At 51.9% G+C, this 18948-nt stretch overlaps 1 protein-coding gene across 11 annotated transcripts in view; it reads right to left on the minus strand.

Annotated features, from left to right (window-relative positions):
- Positions 1-375: 375 nt before the first annotated feature.
- CDK5RAP2 (CDK5 regulatory subunit associated protein 2) overlaps positions 376-18948 on the minus strand; it is a 181408-nt gene continuing 162835 nt past the window's right edge. For 8 of the 11 annotated variants that reach the window (XM_055579484.1, XM_055579478.1, XM_055579480.1 and 5 more), the window contains 6 exons: positions 17554-17631; positions 16254-16519; positions 13691-13834; positions 3949-4075; positions 880-926; positions 376-466 (listed from right to left, as the gene is read on the minus strand). In XM_055579484.1, the coding sequence (XP_055435459.1) occupies positions 395-466; positions 880-926; positions 3949-4075; positions 13691-13834; positions 16254-16519; positions 17554-17631 (734 nt within the window). In that variant the 3' untranslated portion in view covers positions 376-394. Of the gene's footprint in view, positions 472-879; positions 927-3948; positions 4076-13690; positions 13835-16253; positions 16520-17553; positions 17632-18948 lie in introns of all 11 variants that reach the window. The other 3 variants (XM_055579479.1, XM_055579483.1, XM_055579481.1) reach the window with 3 other exon arrangements.

Raw genomic sequence — 18948 nt, forward strand, 5'->3', positions numbered from 1 at the left:
GCCTCCAGTGGATGCAATCCCGTCGCCTCCACCACCGTCGTCTCGGGAGCTGATGGGGTAGCGGTGGAGGGCCCAGTTCGGGGTCTGGAAGGACAGGAGGGCGCAGAGGACCTGGGCTGGTCGCTCAGCTGTCCTGCGGCCACACGAGCGGCCTGGACCACCCCAGAGTCCCCACCCCCACGGAGGCCTCGGGGTGAGCGCTGGACGGAGCAATGGAGCGTCGCTCTGCAGGCCCAGGGTGGGGTGGGTTTCTGAAGGACCGCTGGACGCCAGCGAGAAAAGGAGATAGATGGTGGGTGGGCATTGGAAGAGACCAGACAACCCCTCTCCCCTCCAAAGCAGGAGCTCCACCCGTGACAGAGAGGCAGGACAAGCTCAGCGGGAACCCCAAGCTTTATTGGCTCAAAGTTCTCCTCAGGAGCCTGGTCGGCTGGGACTGGACGTTCCAGGGTGGGCACTCCCAGGCCTGAGCTAGGAGAAGGGAGGGGGGAGAAAAATGAGAATTTTAGGTCACATGGAGGGTTTCTGGAGTACGATCCCTGACAGGGTTAAAGGTGAGTAGTTCTGAAACTACTTTCAGAGACATGCTGTTTGATCAGTAAATATTTATAGAACTAGGTGATAATGGAATATTTATCAAATGCCCACTATGTGTCAGGCACCGTTTGCTGCATTTCTCACCGGTTAAAAAACAGCACCAATAACTAGAGCCACCATCAAAAACGAGGCATGACAGAACCAAACTTTCCACGCACTGCTGGCAGAAAAACACAGCTGGCGGAGAACAGGTGCCCGGTCCACCTTCATCTTTGAAAAGGAAGCCACTGCCAGCCCCACCCCACGCCCGTCCTCCGCACGACGGCCTCAAAGCGACATTACCTCCAGGTTCCCTCTGGCCTTCCGAAGGACCTCGTGTGTCACGACCACTGAGGAGAGAGGAAAGAACAGGGCGATCAGACACGGATGCCCCGCGAGACGGCGCACCAGCCACGGGCAGGGAGGAGGCCTCGAGGAAAGAACGGGGCCATCAGACACGGATGCCCCGCGAGACGGCGCACCAGCCACGGGCAGGGAGGAGGCCTCCAGCCGCGAGTGGCTCAGGCCTGCGGACGGCCCCGCAGCATCCAGACCCAGAGGTGTCTACCTCATCACACACCCAGGACCAAGTAACCCGTCAGAGAGGGTGGGCCAGAGACCCCTCCTCAAGTCTAAGCCACCAGCTCTGTGACACCAGAAGGCAGGGCATGCGACACCACATTACAGATAAAACTGAGGCCCGGCAGGGCCAGGGGGACCCCCGAGCCCACCTCTGTGGGCTGGGCTGCGGTGCGGGGAGGGGAGAGGCCTGCGCCCATCTTGGAGCCCTCATCCCCCGGAGAAGCCACTCTGGGAATGGGGAGTGCCCGCTCCAAGAAAACGCAGCTGTGCAGGCCAGGGCCAGGCGGGAGGGCAGTGCAGTCCCGGGGTGGGCGCCTGACCACAGGGAGGATGGACGGATGGACACGGGGCGGCTCTCTGTGCCGGCAGCATACTCCACCTGGAGGAGCGGCTGGGGCGGGACCACCTCGCAGCTCCCTGGGCTCCGTGGCTGCGGGCAGAGGCCCAGCGCATGGGAACCCACGGGCAGGTGGAGGGCCCACCTCGGGGCACAGCTGTAAAGGAAGACAGCTTCTCCCCGCAGCCCCTGTCTGTCCCCCAGACGCCAGGAGAAGGGGGAAGGCCACCACTGACGGAGACGCGCCGGATCAGGACACGCCCTCAACGGGCCTCCCAGATGGCCAGGGACTCCATCTACCCCCCGGGGAGGACACACAGGCTTCTGGACTGGGTCCTTGGCCAGTGAGGCTGAGACCAACTCCATGCTGGCTTATTCCGAAGAGGTGCCATGCGGTGGCCTCGAGAAAATACTTATCTGTTGCCTCACAAAAGCTTCCATCTGGAGGTAACGGAGTCTGCACGCACTCTGTGACACGGGGCGGGCACAGATGCCGTGGCCTTGTTTTTAACTGGGCGCAGTGAATCTCAGAGGTGCCCGCTGCCACCCGTGACACCACAGCCCCATGCCGCAGGGCAGAAGTTCTTAACTTGGGTCCAGGGTCATGCTTCCGGGCGTCCTAAATCCCCGGAAACCATGTGCAAATCTGTGTGTACACAGCTGTGTGCATCTTTCTGGGGAGAGAGAGCACCTCTCCTGAGATTCGCCAAGGGGCCTGGGACCCAGAGAAGAGTAAGTATCGTGGCACTAAAAGTATCAAACGAGTCACGTCTCACCTGGCCCAAGTCTGAAGGGGCCCCCGCATCTGAACAGCACCGCCCACCCTCCGAGCAAGAAGCCCCCACTGAGATGAGAAGCCCGAGGGGCAGAGTGGGGAAGGGCTGGCCCCAGGCAGAGGCATGCCTAGAGCCCAGGTCTGCCTGACGGCACCGGACCCCTTCCCCTGAAGACCCCAGCCTGAGTGGCGTCCAGCGGCGACAGGCAGTCTGTCAGCTGCGACTTCAGAGAGCACCCCCAGGGGCTCCTGCCCACTAGAGGCGGGGTGTGGAGTGGGCAGCCCCAGGCCACACGGGAGGCTCTTGCAGTCACTCTGTCTGTCCCCTCCTTTCCCGGCAGATTCTGAGCAGAGCTGGCGTGTCCACCTTGACCCAAGCGGAGAAGGGAGAGGTGGGGACATTTCCCCAACTTCCACCTAGTCCCTGAGAGCTGGAGCAGCCCTGGGAGAGGCCGGCGGGCCTGGGGTCCTGGGGGGACTCACAAGCGTGGCCAAGCCGCCCGCTCGCTGTATGACCTTGGGCAGGCCCTCCCCGCAGCTGAGACGGACCCCAGGTCGGGACATGGGGAGAAATACGGAGACGGTGACGCTGTCCTAGCGGGGCAGACGCTACGGCGCATCGGAGGCTGATGGTTTGCCACCACCTCCATGCACAGAGCTCAGTCTGACCTCGTGGAATAAAGGAGGCAAAGGACTAACACTCATGGAGCATCTGTTCTGTCCCAGGAAGACGTACAACAGAGCTGAGACATCACTCCCATCCCTTACAGAGGAGAAAACAGGGGCACTTCTTTATGAAGTTGTGATGAGAACCCAGGCTCATGCAGCCAGTCTGAGTCCCCTGGAATTACCGTCTCCGGTTAGAGGTGAGGACTCTACAGCTTGGAGAGCTAAAGTCATTTATTCCCGGTCTTACAGGAAAGGGGCGATCTGAGCCACGGCTCCGCAACCCAGGACTCGGCGCTGGGTTCTGGGCCCTGGGTCCGCCACGGTGACTCAGCCATCTGAACCCACTTCCGGAACCTGCTCTCCTGGAGGCAGGGTTCACTTCCTGTGCCTGGGACTGCCTGGGGCAACAGCCACACGGCTCTGCTGGCGCCGTGAACCCGTGTTCCCTGGACTCAGGGCTGCACAAAGTGCGCGCCCTCTTCCTCACAGCTGCAGGCACCTGACCCAGCCAAACGGCCCGCCGCCACCGCAGACACAACCTCGGTGGCACTGCCCCCACGCGGACCCCCCTCCTAGCGCCCCTCTTCTCAACAAGGGACTTGATGTCCTAGGCCAGAGCCCCACACACATCTGCTAGTCTGCAAGGGCTACCTCCCTACTAGCTTTCAACACCATCCTCGCCCCTCCACGGCCCTGTACAGCCCCCAAAGAGGTATCCCCACCTCCCAGCCGTTCTGTGCTCAGCCACGGGGACCTAACACACGAGGGACCCTGTGGTCATTGATGCTTCTGCCTGGGTCTGGCCCACAAGGCCCCTTGTAAGTTAAGGATGTTGACGGGCCACCAGCCCACGGTCCAGCGGGGGCTGTGCCATCCAGGGGCTCTTGGAGGACCCCGGGTGAAGGATGTAAGGAAACCCAAATGCAGGAGGCGTCAGGACAACCCAGGGCCAGGTTTAGTCCACCCAGAGGTAGGGCCCAGACATGGCAACCACCCCACCGCCACTCACACTGGTCAAAGATGACCTTCTCCTGGTTCTTGCTCAGTTGCAACAGCTTCAGGGTGTTATGCAACTTCTTTTCTTGTTCAAACAGTTTTTTGTGGAGTTTGCTGATCTCTGCCTTCAGTTCTCCCATCTAAAGAGGAGGGGATTTAGAAAAAAAAAAAGAACAAAGAACAGAAACGTCAGATCATATAGGAAGAACTGCAAAACCATATAAAAAGCACTCAACTTTCCAAACAAAGGTATTTGAGTAAAAGCTAGAAGCCACATGCTGCCGGCCAGATGGAGGCAAGCACAGCGGCCTCAGGACCGCTGGCGGAGCTGTGAACCGGGGCAGCCCAGGGTGCACCCAGGCCCCCGAGACGCAGCGGGTGTTAGGATGTGCTTAACCCTCCGACCAGTGAGTCTATGCTTGGACATACACCCCCGAGGAGGGGCGGTGCAGCCCCGAGAAGATGCCTTGGCTCCAGGATGTTCACCTCAGCACTGCTCACGGCAGGACGAAATAAACAACCTGGTTTGTTTCGATAGGGATTTAGGTAACTTAATTATGGTACTTATATACAACGGAGCAATTTCGCAGCTATTAAAAATGATGTTGTAGGACTTCATTTACTGACATTGAGAGATGATGGTAATTAGTGACAAAAGAGCCCAGAACAGCTCCTGTGTGCCAGGGCACGCCGGTTTCACAAAATTGAATGCATATATCTCTATCCATAGGCGTGTATATCAAGATGTCTAAACCATGTGACAACAGAGACATCAGGAAAATGTTTACAGTGTTCCATTTCTGAGAGATGGGATTTGGAATATTTTGTTTTTCATTTTTTTAATTTATCTGAATTGAGTTTTTCCCCAAAAAACTATAATGCTGGCTTATTTTTAATGCTTACATCTTACAAAGAGGATATAAAGATATTATTAGGGGGACTATGATCTGTTCGGAGAGCCTGCTTTGATTTTTTTCAGAGACGGGGCGAGAGTAGATGGTGACAAGCCCACAGCTCCCGGGCCTGGAGTGAAACGTGCCCCGTGGGGCTCTCTCGGGCCTCCCTGATGGCACTAGAGGTGAAGAGCCCGCCTGCAATGCGGGAGGCATGATGAGGCCAGGGTTCGATCCCTGGGTCGGGAAGATCCTCTGGAGGCAGGCAAGGCAACCCACTCCAGTATTCTTGCCTGGAGAATCCCACGGACAGAGGGGCCTGGTGGGCTACAGTCCAAGGGATCGCAAAGAGTTGGACACGACTTAAGAGGCTTAGCACGCACGCACGGAGCAGCCCTCCTGCCTAGCCTCCACTGAACTGGTGCGTGGGGTGAAGCGCGCTCCCTTCCTCATAAAACACCAGGACTGTAAGATGCCTGGCACCGGCCACCCTGTGCTCCACTGAAACACCTCTGCTGCCGACTTACGGAGAATCGCTTTAGTTTGTCCCCAAACTTGTTTAGGCTCTTATAATCAGTTATGTGATTTAATTTTTAAGTAAGCTTATGAAATATGTGTATGAAAAGACAGAACCGGTTGAAAGAAAACCTGCATATGTTTCAGAGAAGACCTGATAAAGGCAAGTCACTAAAAAAACCCACATTTCTGCCAAATTAGCTGTGGGTGAGTCAACTCTAAAAGATGTGGGAGGAACACGGTCTAGGAGAATTCTACATTCAAATTGCTTCCAAGTACCTAAGTTTTTTCTTCATCTTCAAGAAACAGAAATTGGAAGTGACAGACATACATTATGGATGTAGTTTATGAAAGAAAGGAGACGGGGAACTTCAATCAGCAGACCCATACTCAAAGAAAAGGCCCTGGCCCGACATCAAAAGAATGGTAAATGAATGTACACTGCACTGTTTTTAAGTTAAACTGAGATGTTTAAGGTATGTATCATTTTTTGATTCCCTGCTTTAACCTACTTTTAAGATTAACCAATCGTGTCAGCTACAAGGACTTCGACAGTGCTTCCAAAACAGATCTTAATTAAAACACGAGGTTTTCTTTGATTCCTCCTCAAGCTGAGAGCCTGGAGACTTCTGCTCTGACCGCGGCTTCGCAGGCCACACATTCTGGGACAAGGTCATTCTCCACTCGGAGCCCTGGGTCCACATCTGTAAACAGGATGATGCCTGACCCTCCTGTCACACGGCAGAGGACAGAGACTCAGAGGAGAGGCTCCCTGAAGACAGGGAGGACGGTTACTTGCCTGCCCAACCTTACCTCTCCTTCTCAAGTCAGCTTAGACAGCACCTTCTCCAGGAAGCCCTCTTGAGAAGCTTCCCCACCACAGCCTCAGCTGCTTACTGCTCCTCTGGGTGCCCATCGTGTCCAGGGCTTTCCCTAACATTTCCCACTTCATGGCGGATTGTAACAGGTCATTACTTGTTCACTTCCCCACGTACACTATAAGCTCCCTGAGGGCAGAACTCAATTCTTCCCTCTGACTCCCTAGCGACTGGCTCAAAGTAGGTGCTGTGAGACCATATGCCAACCGGTGGGTTCACCTGCACTCTCAAAACACCCTGAACGCCCTGAATTCTATCCAGCACTGAAGACAAGGCATTATATACAAGTGTCTGCTGTCTCTCTGAACTAAAAATCTTCATTTTCACAGGATGAAGACGCCAGGGTGAAAGCAGCAGGGCTCCAGAGCTCCATCGCTTCCAGATGCTAAGATGATGGAGCAAGCGAGTTTCAGTTCTCGTGGTGATTTAGTCGCTCAGTCGTGACCGACTCTTGCAACCTCATGGACTGTGGCCCACCAGGTTCCTCTGTCCAGAGGATTTTCCAGGCAAGAACACTGGAGTGGGCTGCCATCTCTTCCAGGGGATCTTCCCAACCCAGGGATCGAACCTGCATGTCCTGCATTGCATGCGGATTCTTTACCACTGACCACCAGGGATTCCCTTCAGTTCTTCCTTCTGAAAAACAGGACTAATAATCCTTAACCCTCTGGAGGCTCCCGGAAGGGATAAGACGCGATGCTACTGTACAGCAGAGTCCCTGACCCCCAGCAGGACGGCAACAGAGCCACTCTTCTCCGGGCCACAGCGCTGAGATCAGAGCTGAGACTTAACGAGTGTGCTGCCTGACTTCTCTAACTGTTTTGTTTTTTTTTTCCCCGTTGGTTGTTATTCTTTTTTAAAATGAAAAATCTCAAAACATTTACAGAAGTAGAAAGAACAGGAGAATGAACCACTAGATGCCCATCCAGCTGCAGCAGCTACAGCGATCAACGAACGGCCAGACTCGTTTCATCTATACCCTGCCCGTCCTCAGTCTAAAATTATTTTTAAAAAATCAATCCTAGAACCCAATCATGTTTCACCCCAAAATATTTCAGTATACAGCTCTAGAAGAAAAAGATTCTTTTTAAAAAAACCACAATGTCATTATCACATCTAAAACAATGAGCATGACTGCTTAGTATCACCAAACAGATGTTGGTAGATATGTTCCTGATTGCATCATAATTTTTATTATTTTTTTAAAACAACTGACTTGATTCAGCATCCAAATAAACTTCATGTTTTGTATCTGACTGTTATATCTCCAGTTTCTTTTAATCCAGCGGCTCTCAGAGTTAACAAGAAGCCTCGTAAAGACAGATCACTGGGGCCACCCCCAGACTTTGTGATTCAGTAGGTCTTGGGTGAGGCCTGAAAATCTGCCTTTCCAACCAGTGCCCAGACAGTGTTGGTGCTGCCTGTCCAGGGGCCGTGATCCGAGAACCGCTGCACCATCTGCAACTTTCGCTCTCTCTCCTCTCCCTGTTTTCTTAGGATGAAAAGAGGGTCTAAGCTCATGTTGTACAAATCCTGCCCCAGACCTGGAATCAAGCCATTTCACCAAGGAGTTCTAACTGCCTTTAGGAAAATAAAAAGTAATTAGAAACCAGTTTGGCGCCAGGGGTGCCCCCTGGTACTGGCTTGGACATTTTCAGAGTCTTTTAAAAGTAAATAAAACTACTAAATTTTTAAAATAGAAAATACATCAGGAGTTCATATATATGCATTTCTCTTCCCTGATAGTAAAAATTTCAACATAAGTTATTTGTTTTATCCTATGATAAAATAGAGTAATTTCAAAACATCAATATAAATATTAACAATATATTTACTAAAAAGTTTAAATTTTTTGACAGTTTGTTCCTGCTCTTTCAGTATTTCCACTAAGAAAATATAATCAAATCACTGTGTTTGTCATTGAAATGTTACCACTGTTTGGCCATGTGGCCTCTATGATCCCTGATCTAGTTCCCTGACCAGGGATCGAATTTGTGCCCCTTGAAGTGGAAGTTCCAAGTCCAAACCACTGGACCACCAGGGAATTTGTGAAATGTTTCCTCTTTGAGTGGTTATGCCTTCAATTATGTACAGGAAAGTTGGTTTGTTTTATCTTGAATATTTTAAAATTGCTTTCCCCCCCATTTTAATTTTTATTTATAATTACATAAAGCATTTATAGAGTTTCAAAGTCAAATTTATGAAACAAGATCAATTCAGAGAAATCTACCTTCTATCCTTGTTCCTCCATCCTCTTCCTTCCTACCCCTATATGTAAACTCTTCTATTCCTGTTTATCCTTTCTCTTAAAAACATTTTTTTAGTCCATACAAATTATGTTTTAGTTTTCAGCATCTCTTATCAAACTTCAAGAATGAGAGTGATTTTCCTGCTGGGAGGAGGGCTATTCTGGGATTGAAAGCATAAAATAACTCTGGAACTAGATGGTCTGGGTGGCTATTCCCCCGGACAATTTAGTTGACCAGAGTGAATAGTCTTTTATTTTTTATGTTTAAAAAAAAACTATTTTCAATTGGGGGATAATTGCCTTATAATATTGTGTTGGCTTCGGCCACAAAAATGTGACTCAGCCATAAGTATACATATGTCCCCTCCTTCTCTGCACCCCGGCCCCCCACCCCACTAGGCTGTCACAGAGCACCGGGCTGAGCTCCCGTCACCAAGCAACTTCTCACTGCTATCTGTTTACATATGGTGATGTCAACGTTTCAGTGCTACTCTTTCAATTCCTCCCACCCTATAAATATTTTTATAAACAAATACGTGTACATATTTGTATCTCTCCCCACAACTTTCTTAGATAAACTTATACATGTGATATACACTTTCCAGAGCAGTCCTAGGGACTGTAGGAGACGTGAAAGGCAATTTAATGACACTCAGAGAAAACACCAGGTAGTAAAAAAAAAAACCACTGGAGCTGCTGGTGGGAACTTGGAATCTGCTTCACACGGATTTCACACCAAGAAAGAGGCGCTGCACGAAACCCAGGCAGGGACAGAAAAGTGGCTGGAGGCGGTTCAGCACTACGCGAGGGTCTGTGCGCCAGCAGCCATCTCAGAGCATCTCCGAGGGCCTCTTTCTGGCTCTAAAATTCTGTGATGCTAAAGTGAGCATAATCAGTTACCTGAGGAACCCTCGGAAATAAGGTGCAAGCCCTCACAAGCACTGACTAGTCCCTAGACTAATTTGCTAGTCGGGGAGATCAACGTGCCAAAAATCTGTGTTTATACACACGGATACACACACACACACACACAGAAGAGAAACAAGAACTGCATTCCATCTATTTAACCGACATTACTCTGTACTGAGGACAAAAACGTTGTATCAAGGGTGAAATATTTAGCTTAGACACATGCTGTAAAAATCACGTGAGCAAACACTGGCTTAGAAGGATAAGAGGAAATTATTCAATTCATTCAAAAATATGAACAAAATAGACATGGCCCCTCATGGGAAACAGAGACACAGACATTAAACAAGTGTGTAACTGTGACCTACGATAAAGGTTAGCATGAAACTGAAGAGGGTGCTGTGACGAACTGATCGGAAGCCTCTCTGACCTTGAAGTAACATTTAAGCTGAGACCTGCTGCTGCTGAGTCGCTTCAATCGTGTCCGACTCTGTGCGACCCCAGAGATGGCAGCCCACCAGGCTCCCCCGTCCCTGGGATTCTCCAGGCAAGAACACTGGAGTGGGTTGCTATTTCCTTCTCCAATGCAGGAAAGTGAAAAGTGAAAGTGAAGTCGCTCAGTCGTGTCCGACTCTTAGCGACCCCATGGACTGCAGCCCACCAGGCTCCCCCGTCCCTGGGATTTTCCAGTCAAGAATACTGGAGTGGGGTGCCATTGCCTTAAGGTGAGAAAAAGCCAGCTGGAGGGAGGGAGCACTTCTGTTTTCTGGGCCTGAGATGGAAACAAGCTTGGAGGGTTAGGAGGAAAGGCAAGGCCAGTGTGGAGCTAGAGCTCAGTGGGGTCCTCTCCAACATGCATCTCCACTCCACACACAGATTTCCTCGCATGATGACGGGACATGCACTTCCCCGAGCCCGGTGCACCCAGGTTCCTCCCCAGGATCCCAAGAGGGACGTCCAAGGACAGGCCCAGCAGAACCTTCCGACCAAGAGCTGCTTCACTGCTACTTCCCTGGCATGGCTGGGAGCTCTGAGGTCTGTTAGAAGGTAACTAGATAGGTGATAATGTGGAATGCACATTTCCCTTCTGCCTTCCTGCTGGACTTGGCCAAAAATTTACAGGTTACATAAAGGAGGGAATATCTCTCAGACTACCAAGGAGACAGCTTGAACTCTCCCTTAACTGAAAGGCTGCTTCTTCCAGGGAGGCTTCTTTGATTACCGGAGTGGGTACTTGCCTGGACCTAATATGACATGGTACTCACACACACTGAAATCAGATGGATTATATTCTTTGCAGCCAAAGATGGAGAAGCTCTATACAGTCAGCAAAAACAAGACCGGGAGCTGACTGTGGCTCAGATCATGAACTCCTTATTACCAAATTCAGACTTAAATTGAAGAAAGTGGGGAAAACCACTAGATAATTCAGATATGACCTAAATCAAATTCCTTATACAGTGGAAGTGAGAAATAGATTTAAGGGCCCAGATCTGACAGACAGAGTACCTGATGAACCATGGATGGAGGTTCATGACATTGTACAGGAGAAGGGAGCAAGATCATCCTCAAGAAAAAGAAATGCAAAAAAGCAAAATGGCTGTCTGAGGAGGGCTTAAAAATAGCTGTGAAAAGAAGAGAAGCGAAAAGCAAAGGAGAAAAGGAAAGATATACCTATTTGAATGCATAATTACAAAGAACAGCAAGGAGAGATAAGAAAGCCTTCCTCAGTGATCAGTGCAAAGAAATAGAGGAAAACAACAGAATGGGGGAAGACTAGAGATCTCTTCAAGATGATCAGAGACACCAAGGGAACACTTCATGCAAAGATGGGCTCAATAAAGGACAGAAATGGTAGGGACCTAACAGAAGGAGAAGATACCAAGAAGAGGTGGCAAGAATACACAGAAGAACTGTACAAAAAAGATCTTCACGACCAAGATAATCACGATGGTGTGATCACTCACCTACAGCCAGACATCCGGGAATGTGAAGTCAAGTGGGCCTTAGAAAGCATCACTACGAACAAAGCTAGTGGAGGTGATGGAATTCCAGTTGAGCTATTTCAAATCCTGAAAGATGATGCTGTAAAAGTGTTGCACTCAATATGCCAGCAAATTTGGAAAACTCAGCAGTGGCCACAGGACTGGAAAAGGTCAGTTTTCATTCCAATCCCAAAGAAAAGTAATGCCAAAGAAGGCTCAAACTACTGCACAACTGCACTCATCTCACACGCTAGCAAAGTAATACTCAAAATTCTCCAAGCCAGGCTTCAGCAATACATGAACCGTAAAATTCCAGATGTTCAAGCTGGTTTTAGAAAAGGCAGAGGAACCAGAGATCAAATTGCCAACATCCGCTGGATCATGGAAAAAGCAAGAGAGTTCCAGAAAACCATCTATTTCTGCTTTATTGACTATGCCAAAGCCTTTGACTATGTGGATCACAATAGACTGGAAAATTCTGAAAGAGATGGGAATACCAGACCACCTGACCTGCCTCTTGAGAAATCTGTATGCAGGTCAGGAAGCAACAGTTAGAACTGGACATGGAACAACAGACTGGTTCCAAATAGGAAAAGGAGTACGTCAAGGCTGTATATTGTCACCCTGCTTATTTAACTTATATGCAGAGTACATCATGAGAAATGCTGGGCTGGAGGAAGCACAAGCTGGAATCAAGATTGCCAGGAGAAATGTCAATAACCTCAGATATGCAGATGACACCACCCTTATGGCAGAAACTGAAGAGAACTAAAGAGCCTCTTGATGAAAGTGAAAGAGGAGAGTGAAAAAGTTGGCTTAAAGCTCAACATTCAGAAAACGAAGATCATGGCATCCGGTCCCATCACTTCATGGCAAATAGATGAGGAAACAGTGGCTGATTTTATTTTCTTGGGCTCCAAAATCACTGCAGGTGGTGACTGCAGCCATGAAATTAAAAGACGCTTCCTCCTTGGAAGGAAAGTTATGACCAACCTAGACAGCTTATTAAAAAGCAGAGACATTACTTTGCCAACAAAGGTCCGTCTAGTTAGGGCTATGGTTTTTCCAGTGGTCATGTACGGATGTGAGAGTTGGACCGTAAAGAAAGCTGAGTGCCAAAGAATGGATGCTTTTGAACTATGATATTAAAAGAAGACTCTTGAGAGTCCCTTGGACTGTGAGGAGATCCAACTAGTCCATTCTGAAGGAGATCAGTCCTGGGTGTTCATTGGAAGGACTGATGCTGAAGCTGAAGCTCCAATACTTTGGCCACCTGATGCGAAGAACTGACTCATTTGAAAAGACCCTGATGCTGGGAAAGATTGACAAGAAGGGGCTCCAATACTTTGGCCACCTGATGCGAAGAACTGACTCATTTGAAAAGACCTGATGCTGGGAAAGATTGACAAGAAGGGGACAACAGAGGATGAGATGGTTGGATGGTATCACCGACTCGATGGACATGGGTTTGGGTAAACTCTGGGCGTTGGTGATGGACAGGCAGTCCTGGCGTGCTGCGGTTCATGGGGTCGCAAAGAGTGGGACACTATTGAGCGACCGAACCGAACTGAACTCACACACACAAACCCAGGGACAGCATCTGCTCTGCCTGGCTCCTGAGCTGTGCCAGGGCAGATGCAAATGAGGATGGGGTGGGAGCAACTGTTCTTAATTCAGTCACGTTGAAGTTACTGCCAAGTGCAGCTTTTAAGGGAAATTTCAGTGGCTTTGTAATAAATGATTTTCATTGGCTTAAAAAAAAAAAAGGCACAACTAGTTTCTAAGTAGTTAAAATAGATTTACAAAGCCCACTAAAATATGATGCTGAAAGCTATCAAAAGCAATCAAGACAATCCAGAGAAAAGGCATCAGAAATGAAAGAGATCTTGAACAGAACGGAACGAGCTAGTCCATGAGGACAACCTGGGACTTAAAAGCTTATCAAATACAAGCCTGCCTTGGGATTCCACACTGGTGCTTCCAGCCCGGCTCTGCATCCGTGAGCGCACGCCTCACTGCCTGAGCCGCCGTTTCCTCATGTGTGCAATGTGGACTGGGTCCTCCCAAAACAGACGTGCTCAGCGTGGGGCCGGGGTCGGGTCCCGGCTGTAGGCCGAGTTTGCAGGGCACCAGGGGACCCAGGAAGAACAGGCCTGCAGCAGCCAGTGCGGTGTCGCTCAACAACCACGGAGGCTTCCCTGCCACCCTCCGCGTTCCCCCAATGGAGGCACAACCGCTGCGGGCCCGGCGCTGGGCTGGACACGGCGGCGGCGGGGCCCAGGCCCGGCGGCCCCTGGAGCCCCTGCGTGCGCGTGCCGCCACCCACCTGTTCGCAGTGGAGCGTGCACTGGCCGTCGGTGGGCAGCGAGACCTTCCAGAAACGCACCAGCAACCTTGCGGCCTCGTCCAGCATCCGCCTGGCAGAGCTCACGCCGGTGACAGAGCAGCTCGGGGGCGCCGCGTGTGGACCCTGTGTCGGGGAATGTGAAGGCTGTTGGGTGCAGTCTGGAGAAGGATCATGGACAAGCTGGCTCTCACGGGCAGCATAAATCGCCAGACCACGGGGCCTGCGTTCCACACTCTGAGCCAGAGCCTGGCGTGGACGACATCAATGTACGGTTAAAGCTGGTGAATTACAGATTATGAGGGAACTTCGTTGGTGATATTAGGCCCATCAACAAGCATGATCAGTGGCCACCTGAGGGCACTATATTTATTTCGGCCACAAGAGGGTCCATGGCCGGCCCCCACCCTGTCCCGCAGCTCCGGAGCCTCTTCACGGCCAGCAATGCAGCATGATTGTTTCTGTCCCCTGCATCCCCGGCTCCTCCACTCTGCCTGCCGCCAGCGGGACTTGTGCCGTCAAGTCTCCATCACCCCTCGAGCAGGCAGGAGCAAGTCAAACTGGGGAGTTTCTCAAGGGCACAAGAAAGCGAAGAATATGAACCCCAGAAGGGAAAGTACGAAATAGATTTTTTTAAAAGAAAGAAATGAAGAGTATTGTTTTCACAAGTAGTCAGATAAAGACAAAACAATATGACACACCCTGTTTAGCTATCAAATTGGCAAAAAAAAAATTTATAAATAAAAATACTGAAGACATAGGCGCAGAGGCACCCCCACTCGTAAATGGAGACATGGACACAAACTTGTGGGAAGCAACACAGCAGTGGCTTCCAACAAGAGCGACGGAGGCCACGCGGCCGTGGAGCACGTGAGTTCACGTCCAGAAACTTGTCCCTAACGAACGGCCCTAAGATATCACCAGAGATCCAGTTACAAGGATGCCCGTGACAGCTTAAATGTCCAGCAAACAGGAGAGAGAGTAAATAGATGGCGCTGTATCCACGCTGGCTTACTTTTCAGCCACGAAAAGTCAAGCTTTTAGAAAAATACTGAACGAGATTGAAATGTTAATATAATGTTAACTGAAAGTCAAATACAAACCTCATATGTAATGAGTCAGTTTTACAGACTTTACGAATGAGACACAAGTACACACGTATGAAAATTCTAAGCGTTGAGCACCGTGTGGTATTTTTATAGATGCTTTTATGTTTCTCTATAGTTTCTAGTTTCTGTAAAATACAGATCATAATCAGAAAAGAACAATACTCTTACTTATATTTATGAATTCATTCAATGAGTATTTACCAGGCACCTACTCCCTGCCAGGCCCCGGGTGACACAGTGGGTATATGAGAGTGAACAAACACACGCTCTCCCTACTCTTATTAATGGGATAAAAAAACCAAAGCTGGCTTTTACAATATTGTAAAACAAAACAAAGAGGCAAAACAGCTATTATGAAGTAGGGGACTTAAGTGTCCTCAATGAGAACCCAAAAAGAAGGATCAGAAAACGTGACCCACAGAAGCTCAAAGGTTGAGTCCAATCCCGGGGAGGAAGGAAATTTGACCCCAAGTTTTGGAGGAAGTCAATGAGAAACTTTATATCAAGCACACAGGGGTCCTTGACTTTAAAATGAGGATTCTGGCAGGATGCTGCAGGAAGAAGGAGTAGGTGGTCTTCCCAGCCAGAGGGTGCAAGGGGACGGGGCTGGAGGAAAAGCAGCCGCACCCGGCTGGGCCAGCACTGGGGAGCGAGGAGAGACCATGGGCGGCCAGGAGCAGACCCCGGCGTGAGAAAGTCTGCACAGCCCTGGGAAGCAGAAGAAAAGCAGCCACGCCCGGCTGGGGCAGCACTGGGGAGCGGGCAGAGATGGCGGGCGGGCAGGAGCAGACCCCAGCGTGAGAAAGTCTGCACAGCACGGGGAGCGGGAGGTGTCACACGGCTGCGGGGCAGGACACCAGAGCGCTCTGGAGGACATGCAGCGGGGTTCCAGCCCTGGAGGCGCCGAGTTCCTTCCACTCGGCGTCTGTACAGTGGGCACAACGCCACCCATCGTGAAGGCTGCTAACCAGCCACGTGCTGGGAAGGCAGCTGCCACCTGTCAGAGGGGGCGCGGGGCAGCTCGTGTCGGCAAGCACGTCCCAAGGGACTGTGCGATCCCTCCACGCCACGCGAGGATCAGGACCTCAGCCATGCTGAGCGTGGAGGCTGGGAGGGGGGCGGACCAGTGACCGGGGGGGAAGAACAGACGGACACGTGACAGGACTGCAGGACAGAGGGACGGATGCGAGCCGGACAGACAGAGGCCGGCGTGGGGCAGGGCAGCGCAGCAGCACAGGGCCCCCCTCAGCAGGCAGCCACCAGAACAACACACAGCCTGCAGAGCGGACCTGCCCCCGAGCCTCGGGGCCACCTTTCCTGCCCCTCCTCCCAGCGGAAGAGGCCCCACGGCCCCCTTGCCTCCTGCCTCTGCCTCCTGCCTCCGCCTCCTGCTCCCCCGTGCGTCCCTCTCCCTCCGGCACCATCGCTGAAGTTACCTTGGTTACCAGCTCCTGACTGATGGGGCCAGGAGCCTCTCGGATCTGAAGGTCCACCTCGGCGAGGAGCGTCTGGCCCTGGCCAATCTGCTCACACAGGGCATCGTAGTCCTCGGCCAGGCCCAGCACGTGACGGCCGCTCCTGCTGGCCCAGAGGTGGTGGCTGGGGACCAGGGAGGACGCGCAGGAGGCGCTGACAACGGACCTGCCGCTGTCGCAGGACAGGGCGTCCACGTCACTTCCGGAGAGCGCAGGCATCTCTGAAGCTGCACAACGAGAGCAGAGACATGAGATCTCCCAGGAGCAGCACCAGCCTTCGATGAGCTGTGTGTAAGGACGTGAAGCCAGCTGGGAGGCGAGAGCCCTCAGGTCCAAATGCCAGCTGACCACCCAAAGAGGACAGAGGCTGGGATCCAGGATGCCAGTGTGTGCGCCACCTAATGAGTAAGCTCCGGGATTAGTCACCTTATTTCAACCCAACCAGCACTCATCAGAGCCTTGCAATGCAGAAGAGCCTGGTCTACACAGAGGAACCGAGGCCAGGCCTGTGCCTCAGGGGTCTGAGTCTGATCGGACAACAGACGCCACGCGGAAGGGGTAGGAGCCCGACATCAGAGAGCCAGATCTCAGAGGACAGGACAGTCAAGCCTGTGTGCAGGAAGGGAGACCAGAGACAGCTTCCTGGAAGAAGCAACGACTGCGCTGGGGTGAAAGGGTAGCAAGAATGATGCTTCACAGAGGAAAAAGCCTGCCGCTTTCTACCTTTGCATCAACAGAAGCACAGATGGATGATTCTGACAGGGGCCATCAGGAGAGACATTTCCCTGAGCCATTTGCATTCAGGAGGAGTCTTGAAGCAGCAGGATTTTCACTAGCAGAGAAGTGGGCAAGGTTGGTCTGGCAAAGGCAGGAGCCAGGCGGCACAGTCCCCGTGGGAGGAAAACGCAGGCCCGCCTGCAGGATGGTGACCCATCTGTGTGCCACCGGGTGGGCAAAGCGGTGTGGCTGGGCAGGCCCACCTGGAGGATGCTGCAGGCCCTCGAAAGCCACGCTAAGGTGGTCGCTCTAATCCAGAGCAACAGGGACCCCACCCAATGATGTCGCTAAGGCTGGTAACACCTAGGAACACAGGAACCAGCTTGGAGGATGAGATCGCCAGCTAGAAATGCTGAGAACATGAAACCCTAAATCCTGCCAAATACTCTTCTGAGTTGGAACCAGGGAGCCCCTTGCCCCCAACTGAACAAGTCCCACCGAGAAACCCAACGGTGCCACAGTTACCCAGACTTTAGCTTTGTACCTGATCTTGGGGGCGTTGCTGGGGTGGGATCAAACAGATCACATGAATTGTCAGTTGCCACGGGACACTTGTCACCATCTGCACAAGGCAAAATACGGGACATAAACCATCAAGTTCTAGTTTCATTCTCATCAGCATTTGAGAGAAAGAACTGCATGAAAATATAGTCAAGTTCTGGACACGAACACTATCGTTCATTCAAATCCTCACTGGGCCTCTCTCCCGCCAGGCCTTGCGGGACACAGAGTGAGAAGGCCTGGCCCCCTCCCCGGAAGGACCCTCTTTGTCCAGACAAGTAAGCAGACCACGTCCCCCGAGGAGTCAGGGCTAAGGGGCGGTGGGAGCCCAGGTCGGGGGGTGACCCAAGGAGGCAGAAATGCCGGGGTCCTTGAGACACCTCAGAGAGCGTGAAGCAGGGGCTTCAGGAGGAACGGCTGGCGGCCCGAGCCTGGAGGTGGCCATGGTACCCACACGGGATGGAAGCATCACCCCAAGTAGGACCTGGGAGGGGATGCACTGGAACAAGGGAAGCGGGCAAAACCAGTCAGGTGCTGGACAGGATGCCGAGCCGTGTTCTACGGGGCACCTCCGAGCTCCCAGGAGCTCAGGGACAGCGTGGCTTCTAGTTCAGATTTCCTGGGAGAGGAGGCCAAGGGACCGAGATGGGAAGGGATCTGCCTGGCATGACCTGGAGCGTCGGGGATGTAGCAAGCACTGTGTCCCCGCCTCGCAGGGTTCCGCTCAGCTCATTCCCACCCAGGCATCTCCTGAGAGTGCGCTTTGATATCAGGGGGCCAAGGAGCCCCGGGGGTCTGCTCTGGGGAGCTGGCCCAAGAGAGATCACTTCCTATAACAACAGCAGTCTTTAGAGCAGACCTTTCAGACAGCGGCTCTTTGCTACCATCCTGGAAAGTCTTTTGCAAAGGAGGAAACGCTGCTGCTTACAGTATAATTCTCATCTTCACTGGGGGAGGCGGGAGAATGCTCCCACATGTCTCTGTGGAGGGCACTCCAGGGCTGACCCTGGACAAATCTCCAAAACAGGCAAAGGCTGTTCAACGGCCTCACTTCACCTGCCCCAGAGTCCATCCTGGGCACCCCAAGCCCCAAGCTGGCCTCCCTGGTTCAGTCTCCCTCGCTTATACCAACAGTCTCCTTGGTCCCATCTCCACAAAGTTCTAGAAGGGCCAGGAGCAGACCTCTACTTAAGGGCCCCTCTGGCCAGGCCTGCTGCTGATGCATCACCCCTGCAGAAGGCGGCGGCAGGGGCGCCCCCAGCCCGGCAAGGCTCCCCTTGCAGGGTCTTATCTGAAGAACGCTGCTCAACAGAACCATCATGCTGATGCTGCTCAACAGAACCATCATGCTGATGCTGATGTTCACTAAAGCGCCGAC

The sequence above is a fragment of the Bubalus kerabau genome, chromosome 4, assembly GCF_029407905.1.
Source record: "Bubalus kerabau isolate K-KA32 ecotype Philippines breed swamp buffalo chromosome 4, PCC_UOA_SB_1v2, whole genome shotgun sequence".
NCBI lineage: Eukaryota > Metazoa > Chordata > Mammalia > Artiodactyla > Bovidae > Bubalus > Bubalus kerabau.